We start from the raw sequence: 27382 nt of genomic DNA on the forward strand, positions 1-27382 counted from the left end.
TTAAGAGTTTTATAAAAAGTTTATTAAAACAGCTTTATAAAGATTGCCTTGGATATAGACATATTTACAAATTCAAAGATCTGGTTAGCTACCTGCCGACTCTTAAAGAAGGCTTGATATCACTCAACTAAATTTCACTTAGCGCTCCTGTCTTTACTTTCTTTGGTTTATTTCTCCTTCCCTTCTCTACTGCACACCTGCATGTCTCACCGGCCTAAGACGCACTGTCCACTTTTTTGTTGTTAAACACCTTTTTCAGTTTGTCAGCTTAGTGTTTTCCTCCTACCAAGTATAGTCTTTTAATTTCTCTTCCAGGAATATCTTCCTTTTCAGGAGTTCATTGAGGAGGAAAAATTTATTGCATATCCTAGTGTCTCTACAATCAGTAGTGAGAGATTTCCAAGGAAATGTAGTAAGTCTGCCCTGAACAGAGAAGTGGGGATAAGTACAATTTTTATATACCTCTGAATACAGCTTAGGTTGACTCGTATGTGTGTCTGTCCATATTTTAAGAGAAGCTCCTAAATTCAGAAGAGATTCCCTTCAGTCAGTATATCGTTTCACCTGCTGCTAGCTTCTTGTACAGACAGTGCAGCTTATCTGGTCTAGGTAACTCAGCATCAGGGGTTGAAGGGATTTCAAAGTCAGAGGAGCTCTGAGAGTCTCTTTCTAATTCTGGATTAGGAGTCTTCGATTTCTCATTATTCACTTCAATTAGCATGTTTTGTGTTTGAGCAGCACCAGCTTCTGCATTCATCTCTTGGTTTTTCCCTTTCAAATCAGAGTCAATATTACCTGGGCAAGGTTTATTTTGCTCTAAAGGCTTCCACCTATGGGATTCAGTTTGATTATCCATGGCCATGAAATGTGACACAGAAACTGTTACTCTGCTCCCACCTTTGTTCAAAAAGCTGAAATCTGCACCATGTGTCTGTTGGGAGGTGATGAGTACTGTGTCTGCTTGGCTGTCCAAACCCTGGCTCCCCTGCTCTGATATGTGGGTTGACTGAGAAGAATTTTGTGAGGAGATGTGGGTAGAATCACTTAAACTATCTGAATCACTGAACAAATTTGGTGACTGGGACCTACCAACATCTATGGAAGATGGGGGATGGTCCTCGTTTTCAGAACTATCATCTGTAGTTTTAATATCTCGCTTAAAGAAAACATCCCACTGTGGCATATCTGCATTAGATTCCTGCTGGCTACTAGTCAATGCACAAGTCAAGTCCGAATGGACTTCTTCATTTGGATTTCCCAGTATCAAAGTGGAGTCTGGATTGTGGGCTACAACTTGAGCCCAAACTGTATTTTTTTCAGATTCTTCATCATCATCTTCACCATTTGATTCCTCACAGTCTATGAAGTCTACCTGCGAAGTCATAGGCATAGTGGTTGCTTTGTAACTTCCCATGTTCTCACTACGGCTTCCTTCAGAGTTTTCAGATGAAGCCTTTGTCTCAGGCAGCGTTGTCTCCACGTGATGTTTTGGAATCTTATGCCTTACAGGAGTCAATTCTGTATCGAAGAGATCATCACTGCCCTCATCTGTCAAGACAAAAACAAAAAAGATCACAATGAGCAGTCTCAGAGAATTTAGCAAAGGGATTTATAGGGACTACACAAACTCGGTCAAATACGTATACACAAATTTGATTACTTAAAACAGTTCTATCTGTAGACAGACACCAAATCAATCAATTTATTATGCCTGGGGAGGACTGTGCAGATCTGTATTAATATTGACATGTAATAAACAAACACTTATCACAATAATCATCATTGGCCAATGGGTACAATTGGTTCCTTGTATTGAGTTGTAGCATTTTAATGGATCTACCCTCACTTTAGTGGGATTACCCCAGGTATTGGTATTTGTCATAAGTATTTGTAGGATCAGCCCTGTTGTGGGCACAGAACAAGCAATCACTGTCTCAGAAAGTAGTTTCAAGAGAACAGGTGTTCCATTCACTAGCTAAAAGCTTATTTTGTTTCAGTGAGCACAGGAGGGAAAAAAAAAAGTTGCTTCCCCCCACCGCCCCTTAACGTATCTACAAGGACTGCATGTCTTGTAATGAGGGACACAAATTTGGTCAAATCTGTGTGCAGCGTCCTTTAGTCACAGCTAGAATTGAAATCTATTTGGAAAAGTCATACAATTGGGGAGTTTGATCAATAAAAAGCTTTTAATTAAGAAAAGCTATTTCAACTGTGAACTAGCTTTTAACAAGCTGCAGTACAGAGTACAAGTTATGAAAGCAGGGGAAGCCCTTAAATACAGCCCTTGAAACACTATGGTGTGGATCAGATACAGTATTCGTCTTTAAAAGCTGCGGCTGTTCCTGATTGTAACTCCCATTTCACAAGTACCAGGATAATAATTAGGGGTCAAAGAGCTGCATTCATGCTAAACTGAGAGTGTGGTTTTGTAAACCACACTCTCAGGAGCACAGCAAGTCACTGTCGTTCAAATAATGTTGGAATTATTTTTAATACATCAAGATAAAAGTTACCTCCTCTGGCCAGACACTTTAGAACCTGCAGCAGTAGTTGAGTGCACTGTCAGGTTTAACCTCAATCACAGGTTTTCTATTTTATAAAGCTTCAGTCCTCTGTTGACCTGGCATTACCTGAAGCCCAAATTCATTTGAATCTACATTCTTCCCTCTCCATTGGGCATTTATACAGCACCTATCAGGAGTAGCTACATGCTAAAGAGTCCACAAAACAGCGTTTCATATCTGTTTGTCAGTGCTTGTTTGCTACCCTGTGCTTGATCAGATGGAAGTGGCCAGAAATACCACTTTCAGCTGACACTGGGATTACAGTAACAGGTCCATGCATGCTTCACTGACCCAAACCGGTCTCCTTTGCTATAATCATCCATCCCTGGAAGATCCTCTTTCCGTACCTGTGTCTGTTAAGTCCATTGTTCTGGATCTCTTCAGTGTTCCAAGTGGTTTATATTTGGGCTCGCTATTTATACTGTATGACTTGCAGAGTGGCTTTAAGCTGATAAGAACAAGGAAAACAGATCTTTAGAACTCTTCAGACATGGAAAAATATTATGCGAGAAGATCAGGAGCAAAATTAAATTGGTTAATTCTTTTAACACCACTGCTTCATGCCTTTCATGCTAGTTACTGGAAAAAAAAAAAGGTGCTAAAGTTACTGATGACATTAAGAGCTGCGGTAAAAAGGTATAACGTTCTTGATAGGCTGCATGCAATTCAACAGGATCACAGGGCAGCACTCCTGATGCTATCAAGTTAAATGCATTTAAGTATGCACCAGCCACAAAGGTAGGGCAGGCGGAAAGGAAGATGGGAATTCAGACAGACTTTGGAGAAACTCAATGCTGCTGAGTAAGAACATTTTTCTGTGTAAAAGGGTCTCTGTAACAGAGCTCAAGCTGCTCACTGGGCCCTTTCCCCTCTAACACTAACTTTGTGTGCTAGTATTGCAAAGCTCTTCTGACCCCTGCATTAGCTCACCTGGAAGGGCAGGATTAGAGACACTGGTGACAGCAGGGAACACTGGAACTTTGTACAGAGAAGGTAGGAGTTCAAGTCCCTGTGGAGATTTTATTTTACTTTTTAAAAGGAAGTGTCCTACTGAGTTTCTCTACAGTAGCATTACTAAAAGGGGTGAGACAAGGCATAATGAGTTACGTTCAGAAGACAGGGATGTCCCTAATTCAGCCAGCATAAGAGCATCAATGGAGATGCCTAAAAATGAATATATCCAATTCAAATATGTAAGAAGTGGGTGGGTGAATTACACAGACCATGTTTAAGAATAGTAACAGAGCAGAATGTAGACATGACAGCTCCTTGAAAACCAAACATGATGAGGGTGTTGAGTACAGGAGACTAAAGGAGAGTATGAACAGATGGGAGGAAAAGGAAAACCATGCTGGCTATGGAAGATCTGGAAGATTTCCTTCTTGAAGCACAGTGTGGGTTGCCATCATCTGCTTTACAGCAGTCAAACTGAAGCACCACCAATATAGTAGCCCACACCAACCAACCAAACCACACTTACATTTTTACAACTTCATCTGCTGTTGAGCCCACCGGAACTACATTGGGATACACATTCACAGGGCGGATATAACCCAAGAAATCCTTAATCTAAATAAGAGGAAAAGTAGCTTATTACTTACACTGAAATATATATATATATATATATATTCATAAGACTACCCCATGGCAATGCAGATCACAGCACATACACAGGACCGGCTCCAGACCCCAGTGCGCCAAGCACGCGCTTGGGGCGGCATGCCGCGGGAGGGCGGCAGGCGGCTCCGGTGAGGGCGGCAGGCGGCTCCAGTGGACCTCCCGCAGGCGTGCCTGCGGAGGGTCCGCTGGTCCCACGGCTCTGGGGGACCTGCCGCAGCCGTGCCTGCAGAGGGTCCGCTGGTGCCGCGGCTTCGGTGGAGCATCCGCAGGCGTGCCTGCGGGAGGTCCACCGGAGCCACGGGACCAGCGGACCCTCCGCAGGCACGGCTGCAGGAGGTCCACTGGAGCCGCGGGACCGGCGACCGCCAGAGCGCCCCCCCCCCCCCCGGCGGCGTGCCGCCCTGCTTGGGGCGGCGCAATTCCTAGAGCCGCCCCTGCACATACACCAAAGAATGTGTTTTGCCAACAGCCTCAAAGCTGATTAGTCAGCACAGCTCACATTCTGGAACTGTGTCAAAGTGGACAACTAGGCTATAATTTAAATAAGACACACTAAATATTTTTCTTATGCGTTTTTTTATTATTATTTTTTGAATTAAAAAAGTTTCCCTGCCCCTTCCCTTGCAATATTAAAATCATCTCACTGGTATTTTAAAACTGAAATCTACTTCCCTAGGAAAGTGAATTGTCCTCCATTGCATATGTATTGGTTCATGATTGGATGGTTATTTTTCAGCATTAACTTGATTTTTTTTAAATGGTGGAAGAAACATTTGTATTGTCCTTTTAAATTAAGCCTCATGATCCTGTACAAAGTGCTGTGATAACACAGAGGTAGGAATTCTCTATGGCACAATTTGGATCAACAGTGACAGCCAGGACATGGAAAAGTTGTACGCTCTGTTCTCTCCCCAGAGCAACAGAAAAGAATAAAACAAGCCAAATGCAATACCTAGATGTTTCCCATTAGAAATGCAACAGTTTTGTCTTGTATTCTGTAATATTTTAAAAAAAACCAAAACAGCCATACTTAATTATAGTAGTAGCCCAATCAAAAAAGACTGGAACTATAAAAGGTTCAGAAAAGGGCAACAAAAATTATTAGGATTATGGAACAGCTTCCATATGAGGAGAGATTAATAAGACTGGGACTTTTCAGCTTGGAAAAGAGACGACTAAGAGGGGATATGATAGAGGTCTATAAAATCATGACTGGTGTGGAGAAAGTAAATAAGGAAGTGTTATTTACTCCTTTTCCTAACTAGGGGTCACCAAATGAAATTAATAGGCAGCAGGTTTAAAAACAAACAAAAGAAAGTATTTTTTTCACACAACGCACGGTCAACCTGTGTAACTCTTTGCCAGAGGATGGTGTGAAAGCCAAGACTAACAGCGTTCAAAAAAGAACTAGATACGTTCATGTAGGATAGGTCCAGCAATGGCTATTAGCCAGGGTGGGCAGGGATGGTGTCCCTAGCCTCTGTTTGCCAGAAGCTGGGAATGGGCAACTGGGCATGGATCACCTGATGATTACCTGTTCTGTTCATTCCCTCTGGGGCACCTGGCATTGGCCACAGTCAGAAGACAGGATACTGGGCTAGACGAACCTTTGGTCTGACCCAGTATGGCCTTATGGTTCTTAATCATAGATAACTGCTAGAGAAATGATGTTAGCCCTGGTATTGGGCAGGATTACAACATGGGCTTGCCACAACTATGATAGAGCAAGGTTGTTTTTACAGTGCCTCGATCTCTACCTTTTCAACACACTCTCCCCCTCTCATCACCAGACAACTTGTACCAAAGCTTGACAAGTCAGAACGCAACAACCTCTATTCTAAAGTGACAAAAATGACTTCAAACATTCATTCCTGAAGCAAACACCATTGTACGTACCTCACTGTAAGAGGAATGAAAAGAGAAGCAAGCTCTGTATGAACTCTCCCCAGTCCTATAGAGAGAGATGGCAAAATAAATATTACTTATCCAGTTAGTAGTTGCAAGTTTCTTATAAGTGAACACTATCAAGTTATAGGCGAAACAAGTGTGCTCTGAGGAAATCCATGTTAAGGCACAGCAAAGTGGATACTAAACAGGCACCCTCAACTGCACTTCTCTGAGCATTCACCAATTAACTGCTGTGTAAGCACATTCTACTACAATAAGCAAACTCAAAATTGCCAAACTTATTTCAGCTGCAGTTTAAGTGGACTTTTGGAATTATTTCAAATTCCAGAGAGGACTAAATAGCTGTGCACAACTCAGGCAAAGCATTAGTGAGCACCCAAATAATGGTTTTATTTGTAGCCCAAATGCCTTGATAATACTCTGCTCACCTTACTATTATATTGGTTTTTCTTGTCCTCTCTCCAAACCACATTGTGGAAGGCTTGACACTAATTATACGTAAAGGGGTTCCATTTCGGGACGTCATTCCACAAGGCAACCTATTCCCTCGAAGATAGTCATCATCCTATCAGATAAGAGTGTCAAATGAAAAACAGAGGCAATGCAATCATGCCCTTTCAATCCCTATGTCTTAACGTACAATTTGTATGGGAACATGAGCAATACCATACCTGACCAGACCAACTTTCCAAATAACCTCCTTCACTTCTACTGGAATGAGAGTTTTGAAAGACTATGTCCTCTCCATTCCATCTTGGTTCCTTCCCATTACCAGACTGGCTTCCTCAGATGTGGTATTGGGCCCTGCCTGCAATGACCCTGTAGGCTGTCTAATCCCATCTATCCTCCTCCAGTTAAGAACTTCAGCTTCAAGATGCTGTACTTGGCTCTGAGGGTCATGAGCTTTTTGAGCAACTGCACTCATACACCACTTGGCCACAGAGCAGGTAATCATATATTCTGTTTTATGTGCATTGGCTTATAGTAGTTTAGTCTCCTGTGGTACACTTTGGTCCAATTTCCATCATTGGGTTTAGCGTGTGGGTACTAGGTGGTGTTGGTGGCCTAATATACAGGGGGTCAGACTAGATGATCTGGTGATCTCTTCTGGCCTTCAACTATAAATAGTTTAACCTCCCCACCACCACCACACACACCCCATTTAATCTGAATTTGGTCTTTCTCCTCCAGAAACTGGGATTTTTATTCTAGATACTAGTGACACCAGGAACTTGTTGGTTCCAACTGGCAGAGGGTATAGGGGGTGCAAAAGGTTTTACAAGGATCATGTAAGGTCTCAGTTGAGAGCCAGTAGCCTACTGGTCATAATCATTGCAAAATTTTATATACAGATAATATTGAAGAAGTTATGCATCTATACAGAAAATTATGTTAAGGGCTTGGGATTAAGGCAGGTGACATACCTCAGCAACATGCCTTTCAGGCAGGTGGTAACAGACGCTTATCTCCCTGTCAGGTCATATATGTATTGTACCGCCTCACCACATATGTCTATCTGTATACTGAGCCTGAGGCTAATCAAGAGATTGCAAAATCAACAAGAAAGGAAAGCCACAGGAAGAAACGATCAGCAAGGGGTGTCCTGTTTAGGAATAAGGACAAAGGATTGTTCTGATAAGTCTACCAGTATCAAGAGACACCCTGAATCCTTCACCAAGGAGACAAGCTAACTGCCTGTTTGTCTTATGAAAGGAGGGTCAAAGCCAGCCTGGCTGTATAAACACTGGAAGGACTTTGCGCAAGCATTATGCCACAAGACATAACAACATCTAGTTAATTAAGTCTGTGTTCTAAAACGTTATTTTATTTTATGTGTAATCATTGTTTCCAATTATGTCTACCTGCTATTGCTTGAATCTCTGTGGTTTGTTAAATAATCTTCTACTTGATTTCACTATAAACACATCTAAGTGTTGTGTGGTAAGCAGTGTGGTGATCTGAATGGAAGTGGTTAGCTGAGGTGGACTGTTTTTGGAAGCCACGGATCCAGGAATACTATGAAAGTTCAGGGGCTGGATGTTCCAGGAAGATGCTTGGAGAGGATTTGATGGCTGGAGTGTATCTATTGCTAATGTGGGGAGAGAGAGCGAGAGCACAGCCTACGTAGACTACGAGGGAAGTGCTTGTGTTGCCTGTGACCGGTGGAGCTGGGGAGTTGACCACCAGCAGGCACAACAAGGCTCCCTCACGCTAAAGGCAGGTGGTTTCTGAGGTGCCTCACAGCTCTGGATACCCCCTGGAAGTACACCTCTACCCCGATATAATGCTGTCCTCAGGACCCAAAAAATCGTACCGCGTTATAGGTGAAACTGCATTATATCAAACTTGCTTTGATCTGCTGGAGCACGCAACCCCCGCCCCCCTCCTGGAGTGCTGTTTTACCGCCTTATATCTGAATTCATGTTATATCAGGTTGCATTATATCAGGGTAGAGGTGTATCACAACTAGGTTTTAAGTATGAAACTAAGTTTTTTTGTTGTTTAACTTTTCCTTTACTTTAGTCCATTAACTACTGGCTCAACTTCTTACTCCCCTCAGTACCGTACTGCCACTCTGTCTGAGCTTCCTCGGGGAACTCTCTGCTTGAGAAGGTTAATATTGTAAATCACTCATTTTAAAAAGAAAGTTCACAGTTGATTTACAAAATGATACGCACCCGTGGATGTCGACATGCATGAATCTGAGTGTGCCGATCTGTGGTAACATGGTAGAGGATTTCCGGCATGTTTTTGAACATGTCCAGTTTGTTCACATGGACCTAAAGAAAATATATTTAGTCTTGTAAGTAGCTTCATGCATTTAACAATCTGGAGTTGGACTATATCGATAACCGCTCATCAGGAGTAAATCTGCTACCAGAAATACTACCAGAGACCAAGAAAAGGAGAATGGTCAATTACTCAGACATTATCAACAAGGGAAGTAGAGCTAAGGATCTGGCACATCGTTGGCTAATGTCTACAACAGGTAGATTCTGTATATTCTAGGAAGGATAGGGACTCCCTGAACATGCTCAGTGACATCCACTGCCCATCAATATCAGGATCTTACTTCTCATATGTAGCCCAGGCAACTCCCCACCATAGAATTCCTTACAGGGCATTCCATGGCTGCCATAGGGTAAAGGGTAGAATGTGTCTCTTGGAGAATCAGAATGAACTTCTGACTGGAGAACCCAGAAGTCTGAGTAGATAGCAGCCACTGAAGTGGTTTAGTTGGTATGGTTACTATGCACCACAAAAGCTCATTTACCAGGTTACCATTAGTATAGTGAACGAAAGTGTGCAAACCTTTCAGACACTGCAGAAGTCCTCTGAATGGTCATTTTCCAGGTCAGTATACTGCTCACAATCAGCACTGAGGTTCTGTTTATAAAGCAGTTATTATGAAAGTGTTACCTTGACTCCAAGTTCTTCACTGAGGTTTGTGAATAAATATTCATATCCATAGGCAGCTTTGCAATTTAGCCATACAACATGATAGCGACTCAGAGTGATCCAGCTCCGCACTAACTCTAATATCCCATTTAAACATTCCTCCTAAAAAGGTTAGAAAAGTTTGTGTGTTTAACTTTGTAGATGTATCCAAGTCACTGGACTTCAGAAATGTTTTAGATCAGTGTTTCTCAACTTCGGGGGTCATGACCCCAAAGGGGTCCCAGGGCGTGTTCAGGGGTCACAAACAGACCAGTAGCCTTGGGCCCCATGCCACAGGAGGCTCCACAAAGCAAATGTACATGTTTCAGCCCAGAGCCCTGAGTTTAAGGTATGGCATCACTATTTGGGGTCAGGAAGGAATTTTCCTCCAGGACAGATTGCAGAAGCCCTGGGGGTTTTTCGCCTTTCTCTGCAGCGTGGGGCACAAGTCACTTGCTGGAAGATTCTCTGCACCCTGAAGTCTTTAAACCATGATTTAAGGACTTCAATGGCTCAGACACAGGTTTGATACAGGAGTGGGTGGGTAAGATTCTGTGGCCTGCATTGTGCAGGAGGTCAGACTAGATGATCATAATGGTCCCTTCTGACCTTAAAGTCTATGATTCTATGTGCCTCCAGCTAAAGCTTGATTGGACTTACTCTGCTTGGTATCTGATAAAATCTGGGATCACAGAACGTGGTGTCTAAATATACACTCTGAATGTCTTTCACTCTGAAAGAGAGAATTGAGATTGTCATATCAAATACTGCATCGCGATACCCAGGCGTGCCCTATTGACTGATCTAGTCAGAAATTTCTGTCTATTTGAAAATGGAAAAAAAAAATTTCCATTATGGAAAATGGTGAGTCAAGAGGCCAGATTCTAAACTCTGATTATAGTAACACAAGTTAATTGCCCACATATTGGGCAAGAGTACAAGCAATTCTTCAATATTGTAGTCCAAACTCCATATAAAATAGATATTAGAATAGCAATGCAACACATAGATCTTGTATTGTACTATTACTTATGGTGGTATTTATGTCCTTGGGGAAACTGCTAATCTCAGCTCGTAAGTGCAATATGAACACACAGACTATAAATACAGAAACAGTGATCAGTGATTTTAAAGATACAGTGATTTGGGAAATACAGGGATTTCCTATGTTTTCTTTAACACATGCAAGCCTGTCATTAACATTGCTGTTATCAAAATCACAGAGGCAGAGTTTGATACATTAAGGTAACTGAAGAAATTTTAAATAAGCCATAATTCAAACTGCAATACTTGTAACTGTATTAGTACATTTTACAACACAGTAAAGTTAGATTTCTGTCTTATTTCAGATTCTTCTGTAGACTCTTACAGTACTAACAGTGATCTTTTTAAACTAGCTTCTGTGGCAGCAGTTTTCAGGTCCGTGAAAGCCACCTCCTTATCAAGAGCAGGGGTTCTCAAACTGGGGGTCGGGACCCCTCAGGGGGTCGTGAGGTTATTACATGGGGGGGGGGTCGCGAGCTGTCAGCCTCCTCCCCAAACCCTGCTTTGCATCCAGCATTTATAATGGTGTTAAATATATTAAAAATTGTTTTTAATTTATAAGGGGGGGTCACACTCAGAGGCTTGCTATTTGAAAGGGGTCACCAGTACAAAAGTTTGAGAACCACTGATCAAGAGGAATATGGAGTCATTAGAAATGATTTCTGAGAATCAATTATCATGGAAACACCTTGCTAAGGACTATGTTTTTAAAACCAAAAATTATGTGGGAGCTGAAGGAAAAAGATGTCGTAAGTCTTGAACGTCTATGACTAGAGAGTCTCTAAGTCTTTCTAAATTTCACACCCAGATGAACTCTCACCAGAAAAAAATAATTTCAGATTTTTATGAATTTTTGTACCTGGTCCCCGAATGCAAGAGCTCCATTCTGGCTGCTTCTCCTTTTGCTAGTCTGAAATCTCCAGTATAAAGTACAGTGCCATTTTGGCCTTGAAACAAAAACCTAGAAATAAAAGCACTAGTTAATTACAGTAACACAAAGTCCTGCAATTGTTGGGCTCTATGATCATTTCCTTTGGAGAAATCTGTGCAAATGCAGAGTTTCAGAGAAAGCCCATGATGCAATAAAGGTAATGGGCCAGATTTATCCTTGCAGTAATTTCACTGAAACTGAACTACAGAAATACCAAATTTGGCCCAGAAAAATTGAAATCTGCTTTCACCCATGTCCAACCTCATTGCAAACTATGGGGTCTGCATGGGTATTAGTAAGGGTAGAATTTGGGCCCAGGTGCATATTGTAGCCATCAGTCCCAGAAATTTACCATTGAAGCTAAACTTACAATGAACTTCTTGTTTAATTTTAATATCACACTGCATCAGAGGATGCTTTATTTTACTAAGTTCTTGCATTGCTTTTTTAAATACCGCTGCAGTCCTGAAAGGTACTTATTTGTCAGAGTGGGAAAAAGTGTGTTCCACCTCACTGGCACAAATGAAAAATCTTGTAACAAAGAAAAAAACTAGAGAACATACCCATGCACAAACCAAACAAGAGTTTAAAAGTATCATTTCTTTCTTTCAGTAGTAGCCAGAATTTCCCATCCTTTTCCAAGCAAACACCCCTGATGTCAACTGTGCTTTGCAGTAAGATTTAAGAAGCTTAATATAGGATCAGAGTCTAGAAGTACCTAACTAGGGAATAAATCTGATGCTAGAGGGCTATTTCATCTCGCAGACCCAGCCGCTGAACCTAGTTATGTAAACTGAAGCTATAGAAATTCAAATTGAAAATAAGACAGATTTTTATCAATGAAGGTAATTAACTACTGGAACAATTCACCAAGTAAAAAGGTATGCATTACTTGACCTCTTGAACAATCAAGATTGGATGCCTTTCTAAAGACATGGTCTAGCCAAACTAGTTCCTGGCCTGGTGCAGAATTACTGGGTGGAATTCTGTGGCCTGTGTTATGCAGGAGTCAGACTAGATTATCATAATTGTTCCTTCTGGCCTTTAAATCTAGAAAGATCTTGGCCCTGATTGAAGATGTGCTGAATTCCTCAACTCTCATTGAAATCACAGGGAGGGTAGGGCCCTATTAATAATGTTTACAGAGGCAGTTAACAAAGGGCTTTCTGAGGGAAGGGAAGGGAAGGGGCAGGATGCAGAAACCGCTTCCACAGTTTTATCTAAATAATATGAAATTTTAAATAAAAACTAGGTAATTGAAACCAACTGATCCAAGTTCCCAATTGATTTCCTAAGGGTCATATTTTCCAAACCAAAGCTAAAGTGCATCTGCTAAAAGACAAAAACGCACACAGAAAAAAAATTGTTACTAAAAAATGGTTCCAGAACACAGCAACTGCAAAGTAACGTGCTCCTAGGAATACACATATCATATAACCAATAGAAAAAGCAAGGTTCTTTATGTTTGTAGATCTGACACAGCATAATGCTGCTCCAATCCTGAAGGGGGTGTTTGGGTGCAACCATAATACTATTAATAATAAAGGTAAGTATAAGCAATTAATCTTCACTAATTTCTTCTAGCTAGAAAAATAGAATCTATTTCTACAAAGAACTGTTCTGGACATTTAAAAATATGCAGAATCTATTGAAAGCACATACATGACTGATCCTGGGCAGTGACCAGCTGGTAGAAGTGTCACCACTATATCTTCTTTCTAGAAATCAAGAGACATTTTAACAGGTTAGGGTTAGTTTCAGTCTGTGGGACAATACTGGTGACACTGGAAGTGACAATGGTCCAAGTGTACGGATTTATATAGCCACTTCAACTGCTCTTGGAAAAGTGAGGGTGTCTTCCCCCGTACACTGGTCTCAGACCCTGTATGGCAGTGATTTTCCAGTCAACTCCAAGCAGCTGATTAAAGTTCCCACAGATGCTCTAGGACAAATCATACTCCCCTTCTCCCTTGTCCCCTCAGAACTTGTTTACTGAGGGACCAATCTCAAAACATATTGTTTTGCCCTGGACGGGATGTGCAGGACAAAGTGTTATGTGCATGCGCATATGTTTCAACCAGCCTTGAAATGAGCTAAGAAGCAATGAAGACTCATGAATGAAAAAATCATGAGAGAAGAAAGAATAGGTTGGAGACCTCAGATACAGCAGAGAGAAAGACAGAACAACACTAAGCAGAGGGGGAGAATAAGTGATCCAGACATGGGGCAGAGTGGGGAAAGGGTCTCTGAGTGGCTAAACATGGGTTCGAGCATTTTGGAATCTCATTTCTATCCAGTTAAAGGGAGCAAAAAAAGCGACATTTATGATTTAAATATCACCTTAACATTTTTTAAAACTTGAAATTGGTTGTTAAAAATACTTGTTTTGAAATGGTTACCTCACCCGATGCTTCATCGAGTAAAGAAATCTGAGCTGGAGTTTCAACTTCAAGGGCAACCTACAACAAACAGAAAAAATGCATCATAAAATGTAGTTCACATTGTGTCTGAGGTATGATTATATCTAGGTCTTGGCTGATATGCCACAGACATCTTAAACTTCTACGTGCCCAGGGCAAGCAATCCAAGTCTGCAGAAAAAGGAAAACAAAACTTCCCCAAAAACTCACATAATTTCAATTAAAAAAAAAATACATTCTGACAACTGTAAATATGTAATGGAAAGACGCTAACTAAGCCGAGCACACCTGGATCAAAAGACAATGTTACATCTGAGATCCCAATGTTTTTAAGAAGTTGTGTTGATTTTCTCACTATTATATGGCTTATTTTTGGTTGAGAAAGCAATGACGCCAGCCGCAAGTGTTTAAAAATAACCTGCACAAACAAGCAAACATGAATCAGACTCCCACTTATCCCCCACCCCCAAAAAGTCATGAGATAAGCTTGGGTTTTTGTTCTTTTTAATGACTCAGTTCTTCATTTCTTGTGGGCTTTGAACTTGTACGGCACATTGGGGACATGTTTTCAAGCTTCAATCCTGCAGATTGGAAGCACGCTTGACAATAAAAGTTAAGTATCTCACAAAGTAATATGACTCCAGATGGTGGGGCTTTAATATAAACGACCACGATTTGATCACAAGTCTCACAAGAGCTGGAAACAGAGAGTGGCTTATTGTTTTTCTGCCTTAAGGACCATATCATTCCCTAAAGGGAAAATCCAGGAGGCACCAACAAGTTACTCTGAAAACTCTGTGGGGTTTCCAAAGCATCATCATGTCATTGGGTGTGGCAGGTATGTCTTCCTGTGGAGAAGACAGGGAATGCAGCCCTCACAGCCCAGCGATATCGAAATTCCCTAGATCCTGAGCCTTTCCCGTGGAGATGTCTCTCTGTATCATGACCACCACCACATCAGCACAGCTTCCTTTAGCTTCCCATTGATTCCTAGACTCTATCCCCTCACCCCTGAAGGAAGAAGCCACAAAGCAGCTTTTCAGACATCAGCAAGCTGTTGGAATTTCTGCATATTAACACGGAGATGCCATGGAGAGGAGTTATCCTCCCTGTTTTGCCCAATCCTCCTTCCAAATACCCTTGGAGCTTCAAACTAACGTACAGTAAATTCTCGCTTAACGCTGTAGTTATGTTCCTGACAAATGCTACTTTAAGCGAAATAATGTTAAACGAATCCAATTTCCCCATAAAAATTATTGTAAATAGGGGGCTTAAGTTCCAGAGAAATTTTTTTCACCAGACAAAAGACTGTCTGTCTGTGTGTGTCTCTCTCTCTATATATGTATATGTATATACACACACACACAGTATAAGTTTTAAATAAACAATTTAACACTGTACACAGCAATGATGATTGTGATGCTTGGTTGAGGTGGTGAAGTCAGAAGGTGGAAGAGGGTGGGATATGGTAAATGATGAACTAGCACTGGGCTGAGCTCTCAAGGGCTAACACACTGTTAATGTAACTTCACACTCTACAAGGCAGCACGAATGGAGGGAGGGGAGACAGCATGGCAGAGAGAGAGAGACGCGCATTGCCCCTTTAACTACGCTGACCACACTCTAAGTACACTGCCTTTTTAAGTAGATTAGCAAATTGAGACAGCAGCTGCTGGCAGCAAGCGCCCTCTGTCCTGAGCCCTGTCATGTCCTCCCCGCTCTGTGGAGATGACTGGATGCAGAAAAGCAGTGGTGCACCCTGACATTAGCATCCCTCTTCCCCACACCCGCCTTGCACAGCAAGCAGGAGGCTCCCTGGAGCAGCTCCAAGGGAGAGGGCAGGAGCAGCACATGGCAGTGGGGGTAGGGACAGCTGAACTGCCCGGCAATTGATAGCCTGCTGGGCAGCTGCTGCACAGGGAACTTAGGGGAGCGGGGAGCTGATGTGGGGGTTGCTGGTCCACCTTGGTTCCAAGCCCCCACCAGCTAACTCCAACGGGCTGCTCTTCCTGCAAGCAGTGGACAAAGCAGGTGGCTGCCAAACAACGTTATAAGGGACCATTGCACAACTTTAAATGAGCATGTTCCCTAATTGATCAGCAACGTAACAATGAAACAACGTTAACCAGGACGACTTTAAGTGAGGAGTCACTGTACCATATAGAAGCCCCTCTGAACTACTGATGAGGAGAAAGATACTGCTAACTAGGCTTCTTTCCTACTCTCAAATTTTCTATTCAGTTCTGGTCAATATTTCCAAGCATTTCACCGTCTCCTGCCAAAAAGCAGAGAGGATCATTTGGTCTCTATTGGATTAAAAACCCAACACTGGGGGAAGACTGGGAGAGTTGGGGTCATCATCCCTCCAAGCAAGAGCTGCAACACTTGATATCCCAGTTTCTTAGCTAAACAACCAGTCTACACAGCACTCTAGGTTTGTTATGATAACAAACAGAGTCAAAGATTCCAGGACCAGAAGGGACCAGTCTGACTTCCTGTATTACAGTTATTCCCCAAAAGAATTCCTGGAGTATAACTTTTAGAAAAACATCCAATCTTGATTCAAAAATTGTCAGTGAAGAAGAATCTACCATGACCCTTGGTAAACAGTTCCAGTAGTTAATTATTCTCACCGTTAAAAATGTACACTTTATTTCCAATCTGAATTTGTCTGGCTTTAATTACCAGCCATTGGATTGTGTTATACTTTCTCTGCTAGATTGAAGAGACCATTATTAAACATTTGTTCCTCCATGTAGGTACTTACGGACTGTAATCAAGTCACCCCTCGGCTTTTTCTTTGTTAAGCTAAAGAGATAGTGAGTGAACTCTTTGAGTCTATAAGGTATGGATATCTTACAGTTTAATATTTAATGGTTTGTGTACATCAATAATATGGACTGTGATGAGACAATCTCAGAGCTGTGGTGTTGGATTTTCCAGCTAGCTAGCCAAGATTTAAACAAAATACATAGAAATGTATCAAACTTGTACATTACCTAGCCACAAAATATAGCTACATATGCCAAAAATGCAAGGAGCTGATATGTAAGGAACAATAGCTATGTGTCACTTTTGTAGTATTAACACCACAAGAAGTGAAATTCATAACACCTTGGACTATCAAAAGATTTAAAAACTATAATTAATACTGATACACTTTTTGCACTTCACTCATCTTAGACAATTAAAACAGGCTGATCAGTTTTCACTTTGCTACTCTCATGACTTAGTACAATGCTGCAGAGTTGGGGTTTCAAACATTGGTTAGGAATATTTCATTCCAGAGATAAACCTGTTTCCCACTGGAATTATCAGATATCTAAGTTTTGCGTCTAAATTTCCTGAAGAATGGTTTTACGACCAGCAAAAGGAAGTTTGCTTTCATATTTCTGGCCATATTCTTGACGATTTTAATTTTAAGCTGTCAATAGATCAAAAGATGCTCACTAGATATCTTATTCACACTCAGACTTCTCATCAAGCTCAGACTGCAAATCATAAAAAATTATTTACACAGAAGCTAGCATTTTAAACACCTCTCCTAGTCTAATGAATACCAACCCAGTTTTAATCAGCTTTACATTGTAAAGCACAGTCATGCAAACAGAAAGCTTACCATTTGTTATGAGACAAAGTTCATGAACAGGACACCCACTCAACTACTTTCTGATTTAGTGGCTGTACAGAGAGCCTTGCAAATCTGCAGATATCTGCTTCATATCAGATATACGCGGATCATTTTTGCAGATCACGGATCAGATGCAGATACAAATTTTGTATCCGCGCAGGGCTCTAGCTGTACAGTTCACTATATCACTGCAAGTCTTTACAGGCAGCAACATCTACAACTCCTCTGCTTTTTAAATTTGTGAACTCAGGCACGCAAATCTAGAAGGTGCAACTATAAAACTCTTATCATTACATGTATGTTTTAAAATCAGAAGATCAGGATAATATGTAGCACTACAGGAAACCTCCAAGTATAATCTCAGATATTACATAGAAACACAGCAATCTGCAAAAAAACTAAAACTTTCAAATGACCTACTGTAACCTTACTTCCCTCAAAAATGAGAACCTAGTACAGTATACTTTGAAAACCCACAACGCTAGGTAGATTGTAGAATTAAAAACCCTAGACCTCACCCTCATATTAGTATGCCGCCAAGTTCCTTTGTTTGTAGATTACCGAAGATACACAAAATCAAAGTAATAGAAACAAAACTTTCTATACAAGTGTTACAGAAAGCTAAATGGAACCTGATGTTCATGCAACGCTGTGAAATATGTAAAATACCATATTAAATACTTATAAATGCTTTAGGTATAAAGAACAATACAGTAGGTTTTACAGCACTTTACAAAAGGTAGCATTTGCCAAATAAGGACAGGATCCCTGTCTGAGGAGCTTACAAAATACAGGTTCATAGAAGTACAAAGTAAGACTAGTACCATCTAGACAGTGTGATGAGTGTTCATTGTAGCTAAATGCCATGTTGAAAAGACTAACTGCAAGTAGGTCACATTTATATAATCCAACACTTGCTCAATGACTAGTGTTATATTCATTCTGTTTACAGCTAAATTCATGGAGACAATTAGGCTCTGGGGTGATTTTGCATCATGAGATGAAGCTTTTGAGGCTGGAAGGAAGACATTATAAAAGCAGGAGGGAAATAGTAATCCCTCAAAGATTCTTTCCCCACCCCCTCCCCACACACAAAAAAGGAGACCTTAAATCAAGAGAAGGAGAGAAGTAAAAGAAGGGATACAGATAAATCAGGGCAGGGAGAGAGAGTTGCAGAAATACAGGAAGGTAGGACAGCATCACATTTAGAGGAGAGGAAGAGAAACTAAAAGAGACGGGGAGGGATAGCTCAGTGGTTTGAGCATTGGCCTGCTAAACCCAGGGTTGTGAGGTCAATCCTTGGGGGGGCCATTTAGGGAACAGAGGTAAAAATCTGTCTGGGGATTGGTCTTGCTTTGAGCAGGGGGTTGGACTAGATGACCTCCTGAGGTCCCTTCCAACCCTGATATTCTATGATTCTAAATCAAGAGAATTGCTAAGTTTGTGGAGAGAAAGATAGGACTACTGCTGAATAGACAAACATGCTGTTCCAAAGAGCATACAACAGACACTGAGACTATGTCTACACTACAACATCTACAGCGGTGCAGCTGCACTACTATAGTACTTCTGGTGAAGACATTCTAAGCTGAGGGAGAGCTCTGACGGGAGGGTAGGTATGTCAGCAGGAGAAGCTCTCCCGCTGACACAGTGTTGTCTACACTGGTGCTTAGGGTCAGTGTAATTTACATCGCTCGAGGGGAGGGAAGAGGCTTATTCACACCCCTGAGTGATATAAGTTATACCAAAGTAATTTGTAGTGCAGACATAACCTGAGAGAAGATGGGATGGGTGGAAATTAAACCCACAGAACATTGTAGAACTGGACACCAGCATCACCACTTAAAGACTGTTGCTTTGGATAATTTGGAGTAGATTGTTCCTCCCCAAATCCACCATACAGAAAAGTACAAAGTCTGATCTAATTAACGACACTTGCTTTAATGTGAAAAAGTTAACTTACAATGCGATTCTCCCAAAACTTGTATTTCGGGCTAGTCAGCAGCAACTCCTTGGTTACCGGTGAACAGTACAAGTGAACTTTCAAGCTGCACAGAGAGAAGAAAGTAGATCACTAAGGCTTTCAAAATAAAGAACAGGGAACTATCAAGTGGCATGTGCACTCCACATATCCTCTGGATCTTTCCCCTAGTTAGAGGGGGAGTAACAGAGCTGTAGAAGCAGTAGAGTTCACGAAGCTGTCCTGCCACAGCCTGGAGTCAAACAGAGTCACTCCAGCAGGTGTGTGGGTCTTTCTAAGCCATGTCTAAACTTACAAATACTTGCTTTAAAAAAAATCCTTTCCTCCTTTGCTTACCTGTCAAGATCTGAGTTTAAAGGTCCCCATACTTTCCTGGAATAGTTGATAACTATGACAAACACCTAATTCGAGCATTGGAATGTAGTTCCTTACACCATTCCAGACTTTAGAGAAAACTGTAAGATCTCAAACGCCTTTCTTGAGCTTCTCAGGTCACTTTTAAGAAGGGATCAAGTAAGCTACCAAATTGTAAGCCCAACTTGAGTTCTAGGGAACAACAGAGTTTAGCACTGGACTACCAAATGGCTATGAGACATTCACCTATTTAAAATACATCACTGCAAGGGTAGGCAATGGCAAAACACTAGACATTATTTATTTGCACTCCAGGAAAGTGTCTGTTGCTATTCCACTCACACTTAAGTTTATAGTGTAGATATGCCCTAAGTCAATCTAGTCCACACTGCCCTTCTTCTGTTGGTGGTGCACATCCTCACCAGGAGTGCTTCCACCCACTCTCAGCTCTGCATGCAGCTCCCCACTGGGAACGGGGCAGCCTCACCGGGCTTCTCAGCCCGGTGAGGGAGTAAGGAGCTAAGAGCCCACGTAGCAGCCTGCATTGGAGCAGGGAGCCAGGGTAGCAGCCCAGATCAGAATGGGGAGCCAGGAGGGCAGCAGGTCTCCCAATGGGGAGCCCAGGCAGCAGCCCAGCTTGGAGTGGAGACCACGCAGCAGCCTAGCTGGGGAGCCAGCAGCCAACTTTTTTGTCAAGTTCACAGGTTCAGAAGAGACGTGAAAGTGACAAGAATGACAGCCAACAGATGCAAGTAAGGCAGTGTCTACAAGGACACTGCATTGCCTGAACTACACCAACATAAGCCCTATGCCGCTCATGGTGGTGGAATTATGTCAGTGTAGTAGGGTAGTTACATCGGTGGAAATAAGGCTGTAGTGTGTACACTGACAATTAGGTAGACGTAAGCTGCCTTACGTCCACCTAACACTGTAGTCTAGACCAGGTCTTGTATGGAGGAAGAAAGTGATAGAGTGGGAAGGGCCAAAATTTGCCCTGTTGCCTTGGTAACAGGGACAGAGGACATTATTGGAGACAGTAGTAAGCATGAATCTGAACCCAAATGGTCTGGAGTTAGATCAGAGATCACAGCTCACTCCTTAATGGGCCAAATCCAAACACACCAACCCAACCTTCAGATTCAGATCTGGATTTTGAACTGCTGAATTTGAGAGAATTTAGGATCCAAAATTTAGCTCTGTCATTTTAGAAATACAAAGGTCGTATCTGGAGCGTGGATCCTGGACCACATCTAGTTGATAGTGAAAAAAGTTATGAGCAGGTCACTGCAGCAGTCAGTATCAGGCGAAATTTTTAGATGATTGTCTTGAAGATATAATTTAGTAAGTGGTTACATTTGCTGTGGCTCCACACAGGAGCGGGGAAAAACTACACCCAATCCAAGCAGGCTCGAGATTTCTAGCACCAAAGAGCAGCAATAGTGGGGTAGGTACAGCCCAGGCCACCACTCTTGAACATAGTGGTATCTGCTCAGACATCCCACTGGTACAAAGCTGCATGTACTCCTTCCCCTGGGCCATGCGGGCTGGCAAAATAGTGATGTCCCATGGGAGTAGGTCCAGATCCCCAGAAACTCCCAGCAGGAAGAGGCAATGGATATCACTGCCTTTGGACCCTGGTAACATCACCACATCATCTATACCTACTAACTTTGTATACTGTTGTCTAGTCTGACCTCCTCCCAACCCTCCCTAACTACTACACTTCCTCTGCTGCAGCAGCAGCACCAGCAGGAGCCAAAAGGTGGACCTGAATCCCAGTCCCCTCCCCATATCAGACCACCTTCACAGTCCGTAATGTCATCTAGACTCCCATCAGAACTCTGCACTGACATACTCTGAACTAGTATGATGAGGAACCAGATTTGCCATGTAGAGAGTCCATGTGGAAAAGGTGGGGTCATGTCTAGAATTAGTTTAGCTAGATTCCATCTTGGTCCAGCGAGAGCTTTTCTATTCACAACTTTAAAGTCTGTTATCTAACAACCCTGCAGGGCTGGAAACTTTATATCGCTGGAATAGGGAGATTCCAAATGGGATCCAGCACTCACTTTTACCTAACCCTAGAAGAGATTACCTGTTTAGGTATAAAAAAAGTATTTAGGTCATTTTAAGAATTATTTCCCTCTCTGAATATGATACTGTGGGACTTATGGTAGCAAACACACCTACTTTTATATGGAAAGAGATACAAAATACAAACCAATACATTGTTTTAGAGCTCAAATAAAAATATTCTAGAAATTGTACCATGTGCCATACGCAGAACGTATGATGTGATAAGATTTTAATCAGCACTCAGATGGGATGATTTGTGTGGATGCCAATCTGAACTCAGGTTGATATTTTGCATATAATTCACAGATCTTAAAAAAACAAAAAACAAACAAAAAAAACCCCTTCAGAAACAGCAAGTTGAGCCCGTAAGTAGTCTATGTAACTACCTATATTCCTGTTACCATCATCATACTCCTTCAGATTGTTATACCTACGGTGTTTTGTTTTAAATTAGACTGTCTACTCTGCGTGTTTGCACAGCACGTGACACAATGGGACTTCCAATCCTGACTAGAGCTTCTGGACACTACTGTAATATGTAATACACTTTTCTACCCAATTCTAACATCGTATGTGTAGTATTTGAAATTTTGCACACTTTGATCAAAGAAGTAGGAACACAGCTGTTTTAGGTACCGCAGGGTGGGGGTAGGCTTTGGCAGAGAAACAAAGGGAAAGTCTCATATGGCAAGAGCAAGTGCTAGGGGGGAAAAAAAAAATCACAGCAGTGGGTTTGTCTCCAGGTCCCAGTGATCTTTCAAGAAAAGTTTATTGATAAAAATGAAGTGTGTAGACTTGAATTTCCCCAGCACTTCCGGAACAAGTTCCACTTTACTTGAGTGAAAACCATTACCTGCACTCCAGTCTTCTTTTCAAGGAAGGCGCTCTCAGCCCTTTCATGTGATCTAACAGTAAGATATAAAGTTTATAACAACTTTATTTTGTTTTAAAAGTTACCATACATCACAACTTTTATATTTAAGAGTAATAGAAAAAAATCACAGGTAGGTTTATTATTTATAGCATAATGCTACACAGTAAAATAAGAGACTATGATTCCTGTCCTGTGAAGAGCTAACAATCTCATGTCTTGATCCTACAATGAGCTCCATGAAGGCAAACCCCTGTGCCAGTTGCAAGCTCATTGCATGATTCTACAAATGCTTCTTCTCTCAAACAGTCCCACATAAGTTTGAAGCCCCAAAATAAACATGACAGACAGAAACAATGATAAGGGGGATGGATTTATAAAAAGTAGTCTCGTTTTGTAGTTACTCCTGGGGGGATTCTGCACCACTGCACATGCGCAGAATTCATGCCCCTGCAGATTTCTTTGCTTACACACAGAAAAATGACTTTCTGACAGGGAAGCAAAGGGAAGCTGTAAGAACAGTCAAGCAAGTACATCATTTCAGGCACTCAGAGCAGCCAGCGGAGAGGTAAGTCACCGTGGGGCTGGAGACACCCCAGCCAGTGGCTCCTACCTTGAGCAAGGATCAGCTGCTAGTCCCGGCTAGGCTGGAGGCAGGAGAGGACGGGACTTCTCTTCCCCCGCAGCTGAGGCTGTGTCAGACACACTCCCAGAAACCTCCCCCAGCTGCAGGAAGCTCAGAATCATCCCCTACTTCCTGCTGCTATCACTCCTCAGCTGTGGGACGAGGGATCTCTGTACAGGGAGCGACTCCCCCATCCATCCAACCAGCATGCATTTCGATCTCCCATACCCAGACACCCCTGCCAAGCCTCACCCAGTACATCCAGAACCCCCCCTACCCCTCCATACCCAAACCCCACCCCACTGAACCTAAACCCCTGCATCTGAAAACCCCCTTCACCCAGACCCCATGCCTCCGGACCTCCACCTCTGCACCCAGATCACCACCCACTGAGCTCCCTGCACTTAAATCCCCACCCTGATGCCCCACCCCCTACACCACCCTGAGCCCCCACATCCAGACTCCCATGCCACTGATCCCCAACTAGCTGCACCCAGACCTGCACTCCACCAAGCTCCACTCCCCCAGCCCTTCCCCGCTTAGACCCATACACCCAGACTCCTCTACTGAGCCCCAACCACCTTCACCTAGAAGCCCCTGCAGAATCCCATTGCCCCTGCACCAGGAACCCCCCCACAACAAGCCTCTGTACATCCAGATCCCCACCAGTACACCCCCCACTGAGGTGCCTGCACCCAGACTGTCCCAAACAGAATCCTCTCACCTCACACCTGGATCACCCCACATTGAGCCCCTCCACACTTGGATCTTGCCTGGGTGACTCTGCCTACCGAGGGCCGGCCTTACCCATATGCAAAGTATGCAGCTGTGTAGGGCACCAGGAAATTTGGTGCCCCAAATTTCCTGGTGCTCTGCACTGCTACGTGCTGCTCCAGCCCTGCCCCCACTCCCCTGAGCTCTGCAGCATGGCCGGGCCTGCACTCACCAGCGGTGGAAAGTGCAGACCCGGTCCCAGACACGCCGCCAGTGAGTGCTGGGGGGTGGTTCCCCCCTGCCTCCCAAGCCAGCCCCACCCTCCACCCCCACAGAGGCCTGAGGCCCACCCCGCAGAGGCCTGGGAACAGCCCCCCTGCTCCTTCCCTGCTGAGGCCTGCCCCCCCCACCACACACACACACACACACCCCCGCACGGGTGCTGCGTAGGGCCCCAGAATAGCTAGGGAAGGCCCTGTGCCTACCCCACACCTGGTGTGCCTGGCGCAGAGAGGCAGGGCCCCAGGGTGTTTCTGGGGCAGTCCCAGACCTTGTGCTGTGTCACAGTTGGGTGCAGCCTCACCACTGAGTCTGTGTCCCAGGGGCAGGGAGGCTACCTTTGTGTAGTCAGTGGCCTGTGCTCCCCACTACCATGCTGAAGCCTCTGCATTTATTTATTGACAAATGAAACGTGAAGAATTTTGCAGAATTTTAAAATATTGTGTGCAGAATGTTTGTTTGTTTGTTGGCACAGAATGCCCTCAGGAGTATGTAGTGTAGTGGTTCTCAAAGTCGATCAGCCACTTGTTCAGGGAAAGCCCCTGGCGGGCCAGCTCAGTTTGTTTACCTGCCGTGTCTGCAGGTTTAGCTGATTGTGGCGGTTCGCTGCTCCAGGCCAATGGGGGCTGTGGGAAGGGCAGCCAGTACACCTCTCGGCCCACACAGCTTCCCGCAGCCCTCATTGGCCTGGAGCAGCGAACCGCGGCCAGTAGGAGCCACAATTGGCCAAGCCTGCAGACGCAGCAGGTAAACAAGCTGGCCCGGCCCGCCAGGGACTTTCCCTGAACAAGTGGCAGACCGGCTTTGAGAACCACTGATGTAGTGTACATCATTACAGAAGGAAGGAGAGAAATTTCCACCCCCTTGAAGATAAAAATAAAAAAAAGAGTGACTCCCCAATCAGGTACAGAAAATCTATGGTTACGATACAGCATTCAGTGTGAATGTCCTCTTAGATACAATGACATGTTACTCTCGTGCATGGCATGAAAAAAAAAAAGTATGATTGTTTCTTTAAAAAAATAAAACCTTAGCACTATACCCTGCAGCATTCTAAAGGGAAATTGATTTTCAATTTTCCATTCCTGATACACATGGTTACATTTTACCTCTATTTTCGCATTAGCTGTATTTACTTGGTTATCAATAACACACCCTTCAAATTAGTCTAGCTAGGGCGGTGGGCAGCGTAACGCCCAGAGAGGACATGATAGGAAAGAGGGGCTGCAGCACAGCCCTGGGGTAGGAGGAACTTGGGGCAAACTTTGGAGCAAAGTGGTACAGCTCTACACAGAGAGGCCACAGGAAAGTGGAAGAGTGGGACGGTGACCAAAAGCCCCACACACAGAGGCCTCGGGGAAGTGGACGAATGGGGCAGCAACCAGGGCCGTCCTTAGACACACACAGCATATGCAGCTGCGCAGGGCACCCAAAAATTTGGGGCACCATTCCCTTCCCTGGCTGCAGCTGGACTCCTCTAATCTCCAGCCCCTTCCCCGTGCTGGGCAGGTGGGCTTCTCCCCAACCCCTCCCTCACTTGCTCCTCAGCCAGATGGCCAAGGGCTCCAGCCCCCAGGAGACCAGAGCAGCCGGGCCCACTGCTGCCTGGAACCCTGCATGCCTGCGTGCTCGGTCTCTGGTGGGGGCCAGGCCGGGGCCAGTGCAGGACACGAGGACCAAAACTTCCAGGTGAGCTGGGGGGCGCGCAAAGAGCTGGGGGGGGGGACTTAAAGTGACAGTGCACTGTCTCTCACAATTCCCTAACACACACACACACACACACAGTCTCTCACACCCACATACACTCTGCCCCTCACGAGTCAGTCCCCCCGTACAGATTGTCTCACACTCCTCAGCACAGTCACACACACACACACACACTCTGTCACGTGCACACACACACACGTGTATTGTTGTTATTACTGCTTGGTGCTTCCTGTCAGAATGCTCGCGGTGAGCCAGGAGCGGCAAGGGGCTGCAGGAGGGCTGTGGGGCAGCCCCCGTGTGACAGCAGGAAGCCCGCCTTGAGCCACTGCCTGCCTCGGAAGCTCGGTGCGAGTCAGCAATGGGGCGGAGGGTTCTGGGGGTCCACGGGCGGGGCTGTGCCCCTGCGACACACTGGGGTCAGCGGGGCTGGCTGGGGACAGCCTTCAGGGGCGCATTGGGGCACCAATTTAATAATACTGCGCAGGGCCCCATAACTCCTAAGGACGGCCCTGGCGGGGCCCAACAGCCCCACGCAGGGAGGCCGGGGGGAAGTGAAAGGCGGCGGGGGGGCAAGCAGCCCCACGCAGGGAGGCCGGGGGGAAGTGAAAGGCGGCGGGGGGGCAAGCAGCCCCACGCAGGGAGGCCGGGGGGAAGTGAAAGGCGGGGGCGCGGAGGAGGGATTTGGGGTGCGAGGATCAACAGCTCCGCACTGAGGAGGGGGACGCGGAGGGGGCTGAGGAATGATTCCGGGAGGGGAGGGGGAGGGGAGGATGACAGGCTCTCCGGGAGGGCAGCGGCGGCGCCAGGCGCGCGGCGCGCGGGAGGGTCTCCCCGGGGCGGCGGCGGCGGCGCCAGGCGCGCGCTGGAGGGTCTCCCCGGGGCGGCGGCGGCGGCGCCAGGCGCGCGGCGCGCGGGAGGGTCTCCCCGGGGCGGCGGCGGCGGCGCCAGGCGCGCGCTGGAGGGAAGCGGGGACGCGCAGCACCAGCGAAGCGGCTGGCGCGCGGGGCCGGCGGCTCCTCTCGCGCCCTCACCCTTGTGGCAGTGGGACAGGAAGTAGGCCCGGGCCCGCAGGTTCTCCCGGTCGAAGCGGTCTATGGACAGCCAGGGATACTCCCGCATCCGGCCTCCGAAGCTGCTCATGGCGCAGCCCTGTTCTCCTCCTCGGACTCCGTCCGTCCACCATCCCCACCTCCCCCATTGGCTGCGGCCCGAACCAATCA

At 44.5% G+C, this 27382-nt stretch overlaps 1 protein-coding gene across 1 annotated transcript; it reads right to left on the reverse strand.

Annotated features, from left to right (window-relative positions):
- On the reverse strand, positions 1–27375 carry LOC123375132 (protein artemis-like). The gene is made up of 14 exons (XM_045025796.1): positions 27194–27375; positions 22820–22871; positions 19519–19603; positions 13905–13964; positions 13168–13223; positions 11434–11535; positions 10191–10263; positions 9513–9653; positions 8771–8872; positions 6521–6657; positions 6081–6135; positions 4045–4133; positions 2912–3012; positions 1–1548 (listed from the first exon to the last, which is right to left on the reverse strand). The coding sequence occupies exons 1-14, from the start codon at positions 27300–27302 to the stop codon at positions 548–550; spliced, it is 2163 nt and encodes a 720-aa protein (XP_044881731.1). The 5' UTR covers positions 27303–27375; the 3' UTR covers positions 1–547.
- Positions 27376–27382: the final 7 nt, after the last annotated feature.

The sequence above is a fragment of the Mauremys mutica genome, chromosome 1, assembly GCF_020497125.1.
Source record: "Mauremys mutica isolate MM-2020 ecotype Southern chromosome 1, ASM2049712v1, whole genome shotgun sequence".
Lineage (NCBI taxonomy): Eukaryota > Metazoa > Chordata > Testudines > Geoemydidae > Mauremys > Mauremys mutica.

Bases quoted from the DNA above. Each gene is read 5' to 3' on its own strand.
- LOC123375132 (XM_045025796.1), bottom strand. From the start codon at position 27,302: ATGAGCAGCTTCGGAGGCCGGATGCGGGAGTATCCCTGGCTGTCCATA. The intron at 19,604-22,819 runs GTAATGGTTTTC...CTCTCTGTGCAG, and splicing joins AAAAGAAGACTGGAGTGCAG to CTTGAAAGTTCACTTGTACT. The intron at 4,134-6,080 runs GTACGTACAATG...CCTCTTATTTAG, and splicing joins TTCATTCCTCTTACAGTGAG to ATTAAGGATTTCTTGGGTTA.